General features: G+C 46.3%; 1 protein-coding gene across 1 annotated transcript; it reads right to left on the bottom strand.

The window, feature by feature from the left end:
- Positions 1–1759: 1759 nt before the first annotated feature.
- On the bottom strand, positions 1760–5938 carry LOC108293666 (thioredoxin interacting protein). The gene is made up of 8 exons (XM_017515161.2): positions 5322–5938; positions 4724–4796; positions 4471–4618; positions 4256–4358; positions 3861–4117; positions 3598–3754; positions 3333–3484; positions 1760–3202 (listed from the first exon to the last, which is right to left on the bottom strand). Exons 1-8 carry the CDS (start codon positions 5569–5571, stop codon positions 3167–3169), a joined length of 1176 nt encoding a protein of 391 aa, XP_017370650.1. The 5' UTR covers positions 5572–5938; the 3' UTR covers positions 1760–3166.
- Positions 5939–6392: the final 454 nt, after the last annotated feature.

Raw genomic sequence — 6392 nt, 5'->3', positions numbered from 1 at the left:
ACTAAAAATACCAAAAAATTAGCTGGGCATGGTGGCGCGTGCCTGTAATCCCAGCTACTCAGGAGGCTGAGGCAGGAGAATTGCCTGAACCCAGGAGGCGGAGGTTGCGGTGAGCCGAGATTGCGCCATTGCACTCCAGCCTGGGTAACAAGAGCGAAACTCCGTCCCCCCCCCAAAAAAAAGGATTTAAATTAGCCATCCCAGAGTTTCTCACCCATCAGTCCTTAAGGAATGAAAATCATGGCCCAGTGCGATGGCTCACGCCTGTAATCCCAGCACTTTGAAACCCCGTCTCTACTAAAAATACAAAAATCAGGTGGGTGTGGTGGCTCATGCCTGTAATCCCATCTACTCGAGAGGCTGAGGTAGGAGAATTGCTTGAATCCGGGAGGCGGAGGTTGCAGTGAGCTGAGATAGGGCCACTGCACTCCAGCCTGGGAGACAGAGTGAGTGAGATTCCATCCCCCCAAAAAAGGAATGAAAATCACACCAATTAAAGGTGGGATCTCTACTACTATTACTCTGCAAGGAATAGGAACCACCAAAGTATCTAAGGGATGAGGGTGGGGTTGAATAGTTAGCAAACATTTACTGAGTTATGTGCTTGCATAGAAACTGTGAAAATAAAAAAAATGGTTAGCGGCCTCCAAAGAATTTAATACTCAGAACTCTATAACCTAAGTCCTGAATAGTTATACTTGTTAGTATATAAATCAGGTTTACACTGGGAAGAAACCTCATGATAAAACCAAATTATAAAAAAGGGACCTTCAGCTAGGTGCAATGTCTCAAGACTGTATTCCCAACACTTCAAGAGGTTAGGGCAAGCGGATCACTTGAGCCCAGAAGTTTGAGGCCAGCCTAGACAACACGGCAAAACCCCAACTCTGCAAAAAATATAAAAGCTAGCTAAGGGTAGTGGTATGTGTCTGCAGCCCAGCTATGTGGGAGGCCAAGGTGGGAGGATCACTTGAGCCCAGGTCAAGGCTGCCGGGAGCTGAGATCATGCCACTACACTCCAGCATGGGTGAGAGAGAGATGGTCTCAACAAAAAAAAAAAGAGAGAGGAGGGAAGAACCTCCACCCATTTCTTGCAAATTCTCTCATAATTTTCCTGTATTTCAAGAACTCATGAACTCCAAAACTGAAGGAATTTAGTAATCATTAGCTATGGATTTGGAAAACTAGTTTAGGCAACAAAATCCCAGTATAGTTCTTTAGTGAATCTGAAAGAAACATGCCTCAAACTGTTACCTTCTTCACCCCTCTAGCCCTGACTCTGCCGACATTACTTAGGTTCCATAGGGAGAGTGTTTTCTCCACAAGGTTTTCATTAGTGTGTCGTTTTGTTTGTTTGTTTAAGACACGGGGTGTCACTATGTTGCCCAGGCTGGAGTGCAGTGGCTGTTCACAGGTGCAATCCCACTACTGATCAGCACGGGAGTTTTGACCCGCTTCGTTTCCGACCTGGGCCGGTTCACCCCTCCTTAGGCAACCTGGTGGTCCCCCGCTCCCGGGAGGTCACCATATTGATGCCTAACTTAGTGTGGACACCCGATCGGCACAGCGCACTACAGCCCAGAACTCCTGGGCCCAAGCAATCCTCCCACCTCAGCCTCCCGAGTAGCTGGGACTACAGGCGCATGCCACCCCGCCTGGCTAGTGTGGCGTGTTAAGCAGAGGAAAGCTCCTTTAAGCACACCTTATTCCCAAAAACTTCTCCAAAGCCAGCTCACAAACACCATTATTTTTTTGGCCATTAAAAAAACTTTATTTTTATTTTTTACAAAGAATACCCCCAATCTGGGGTAAAAATATATCTGGTTAAGTACAAAATATAGTCTTTACCATACAAAAAGACACATAATACAAAAACATGAAACCACCTTCAGCCCACACTTTCTGGCTGTATGAACTCTGAGAAAAGGGTGGAGCTCAGTGCTCTGACACAGGACAGTGAACAAAGTGCTATAGCTGAGTGACTGACCAAGTGCTGGCAGCTGCAGGGAGAGGGGCCAGTGTCCCTATCTCCTAACACTGGGCAGAAGGGGGTCTGAAGGGCTTTTGTGAAGACCTGCCCTCTAGTTTCTCGCGGCAGTATTTGGAGGTTCTGATCACAGTGCTGGGGCATCTTGATCGAGAGATCCTCCTTGGGTCTGGAGAAGTCACAGTGGGCAAGGCTGACAGCAGCAACCCTTTCACATGATTTGAGTGTTAGAATGATATAATCCTGTACACATTGGGGGAATCTCAAAAGTAGTTAACCCCTTTTTTTTTCCCCCCGTCTTTGGGCTTTTACCCCTGGAGACATAGAACAGTTTCAGCTTACATTTAAGATAGCGGAGAGAGGGAACCAAAAATCTGACAAGAACTAAAGTGCTAAGAACATCACCTTAGAATCAATTCCAAGGACTTGCACGAAGAGAAAAACATCCTCCCATATGAAAATATTTGCAACAGGAGAACACAGTGCAATAGTTAAAATGGCTTTTAAGACTTTTGGTGGGACAGTTCCTACTGCTTTAAAAGCCAGGTTAAAAGTGCACTCTAAGCAAAAACGACCGTAGAGCAGCTAGCATCCTTTCAAATCACAGGGAAAGGTCTCTCCAATGTCTGTCAAAACAGCCCTGGAAGGTTTTTCTTTTTTTCCTACAAGTGCATAACAGGGAACGCTGATTTTAAGAACCTCCTTTTCCCAAAAGTTTTGGCCACAATTTCCCTTTTCATCTCCGTAGTTTGCTAAATTGGCCCTTCTCCACATGATCCGTTAGTTCAAGGTCCAAAGTTGTTATCACAATTAGAAAAAGCCTCCAAAAAACCTTGAAAAGCTTACGCCAGGAGGCCATTTCTACCTGACCTAAAACTACTGAAAAGGCCTCAATTTTGAAGGAGATCTGAGAAAATGGATGGGCCTGAGTTTTTCTAGTTGTTTTTAAACCCATCCAGCAAACACCCCGTATCACAACATCGGCGCTGGCTGAGGATGGATCCGCATCCTTTAAGGCCCAGGAGATTGCCTGCTGACCGCCCCCTATGTTAGGGAGTCAGAGGCTGAGGAGGAGCCCCACTCCACTGCAGAGACCATTGAGTCTCTGAAAAAGTGAGAGTCCAGGAAAAGAGGCAGAAAGAAACAAGTAGGTAAAGCTGCTTCTTTTCTTCCACATGCTCACTGCACATTGTTGTTGAGGATGCAGGGATCCACCTGAAGAAAGAAACAAGACTATTTCAGTTCAGATAAGAATTAGAAGAACAAACCAGTTTAGCAATCCTGCTAAGTCAACTTCTTACAGAGGCTTAGGACAAAGTTAACAGAAAGGATGACAATTTCTCACCTCAGTATAAGTAGGTGGTGGCATGAACTTGAATTCAGGGGCATACATAAAGATAGGGCTGTCTTGAGAGCCATCCATGTCATCTAGCAGAGGCGTGGTAGGGCTCTCCAAACGGTGATCTTCAGGAATGATATCCATATAGCAAGGAGGAGCTAGGAAAAAAAATATGGCCACATAAGAAGCCTGCCCAAGAAATGCTGCAGCATCACAATTTTACAAGCCCAGGTAGACCAGAGGGGAAGAAAAGACGTTGGGTCTGGCTCACCTTCTGGGGTATCAGGGATGTTCAGGTCTACCCAACTCATCTCAGAGCTGGTTCGGCTGGCCATGCTGGATGTTCTGCTGCTTAGACCTGATCTGCTGCCAATTACCAGGGGCAGGTCAAGGATGACCTTCTTGGATCCAGGAACGCTAACATAGATCTAGAAAGGAAGATGGAAGTTTGTTAGATCAGAGATCTGGAGAAAACAAGACTGTGTGGTAACAGAGGAACAATTTCTCTGCAGAAGCCACCCTGCATCTACTCACCAGTAAGGAATATTCAACTCGAAGGATGTTGCAGCCCAGGATAGAAGGCCTGATCTTCTGCACCCGAAGGCTCTTGCCACGCCATGATGCGCATGTCCCTGAGATAATATGATTGCCTCTGACTGAGGACAACTTCTGAGTCAGCACCTTGGTCTGGCCATTGGCAAGGTAAGTGTGGCGGGCCACGATGGCAGCTTTGGGGACCACAATTCGGGAACATGTATTCTCAAAGTCAGCATGGATGGAAATTTCATCACCTAGCAATGAAAAAAAAAAAAAAAACTTATTAACTGATACTCAGCACAGTTAATGACATTTCCTCTACCCCAGTCCCATGCCCTTGGCCCTAAACCCAGTTCCTGCTAAGATATCTACCATCAGAACTAGTGTTTTACCTTCACAGAATCCTTTTCTGTCAATTCGAGCCGAGACAGACACCCGCCCATCAGGAATGAACATGCAGGAAACCTTCTTTTCCTTTTTGGCAGACACAGGTGCCTATGTAGAAGGGGACAGAAGGCGTTTTGAGATGTTTCAATCTAATGCCCAAAGACATCCGATTTATCATCCCTGTGACCCAGACGAATACACTCTTTAAAATGAACCTCACCATTAAATCAGGGGTATTGACATCCACCAGATCCACTACTTCGAAGTTTTTCTTTGTCTCTTGAGTTGGCTGGCTGGGGCGATCCAGAAAAGCCTTCACCCAGTAGTCTACACACCCATATTTTCCTTTGTAGGATGTTCCCAGAGGCCTATATCAAGAAAATGAAAAATTTTAAATGCTCTCCAAGAACAGTAAGGAGGGCAAGATAATTTAAAAACAGAGACGTTCAAAGATGCATTTAGCCGATACTTACCCCTGAGGAAGCTCAAAGCCGAACTTGTACTCATATTTGTTTCCGGGTCTCATGATCACCATCTCATTCTCACCTGCAGGGAAAGAAAATCGAGTAACCATTAGGCTTCCTTTTACACTTAAAATGCATCTGTGTGATAAGGAATCACTGGGTGGCATGCAACGTACTGAAGTACCCCCAATTTCATGCTACATATATATTTTTTTAAAATCATCCCACATCGTTCTTAAGGAGAGATTCTGGTATATTTTGTAGGGCAGCAAATTGCCAAGCCCTGCAATGCTTAAAGATTCACCCAGGACGGTTACTCTTAGCATCTCAAACAGAGGTAGGCAAAGAATAAGCAACTTATGTATACATAAGACTTTACCCAAGGCAACGCCTCTTAGACACAGCACCATAAAAAATTGTACAAATCGCCCATTTTTTGGGGGGTGGGGTGGCGGGAGAATGCAAATTAAAACAGATACAAGGAAGCAACAACGTAATTCAGACCACTCAAACGGAGTAACTCAAAACATTTCATACGGGTTTATGTGTATTCCTTTCTATTTTCTTACCAGCTTTCCACCCTCCAACAATGAACCGGGCCGCTTACCTGTTGGCTGGTCTTCCAAAAGAAGCGTGTCTTCATAGCGCAGGTACTCCGAGGTCTGTTTGCACTGCTGGGATCCCTGCATCCAGAGCACTTTAGCCACCCCGCAAGCCAGGATCCTAACGGCTTTGACACGAGTAACTTCGCACACCTCCACTATGACCCGGCCAGCCACCTTCTCACCGCTGCCGTACACCTTCTCAGGGTCGTTAAAGACCACCTCAAAAGACTTGATCTTCTTGAACATCACCATGATGGGACTGAGTTGATTGAAGAGTCAGGAACGAGGGTGGAATAAGAAAAAAAAGCTCCAAATCGAGGAACCTCCTTTGAAGTAAATTATTTCACTCTTCCTAAGGAATGAAGGTATTCTTAAGCAGTTTGAGCTTAAATTTAAAGTAAGATTCAGACAAATTAATTTTAACTACTAGGTTTTCGAAAAGGCGTCCAAAAATTTCACGCCGCTGGTTACACTAAAGGATTTCAGGAAAAAGACCTTCTTTCCCCACCAGTTTCTGGAGAAGAGATCCGCTCTCTAAAGGCACTCCTCTAGAGAGAATGGGAGCTTAGTTTCAAGCAGGAGCCGGAAACGGCTCTATATAGTAGCCTGGGCCAGCAGAGCCACGCGAGCGCTGGCCCGGAGGCTCGTGCTGCCCTCGTGCACATCCCTCCCATTGGCTGCCCAGTCCCTGTTTACCAGGGGCCCGACCAATCAGTGAGATCGCTGCGGCGCGTGGACACGGTGTGCTCCTGGCGGGGAAAATGGTTGTTATGCTCCGTAGCCGCGCAAAGAGGGGGGCAGGAGAGGAAGGAGGGGATGGGAGGGGGCTGCGGAGCGTCTTCCCCTGAGCCGGCTCGGAGGAGGATCCCACTGACCCTAAAAGCTAGGCAGGGCGACGGGCGATCGGAGGGCGGGTGTGGACGTTTCTGGTCTGGGAGCGGTGTTATAAGGTAAAAGGAATATGTGCTTATGAGGGAATTTCATGCCTAGTCTTCGCCAGTGAAATGTCTTCAGAGCCTGCAGTTTGTTTATTCCTGACTCATAAATAGCAAGTCTGTGAAAAACAATTCCGT

The sequence above is a fragment of the Cebus imitator genome, unplaced genomic scaffold, assembly GCF_001604975.1.
Source record: "Cebus imitator isolate Cc_AM_T3 unplaced genomic scaffold, Cebus_imitator-1.0 Scaffold543, whole genome shotgun sequence".
NCBI classification, from domain to species: Eukaryota; Metazoa; Chordata; class Mammalia; order Primates; family Cebidae; genus Cebus; species Cebus imitator.
This window is presented reverse-complemented; position numbering and strand designations above follow the sequence as displayed.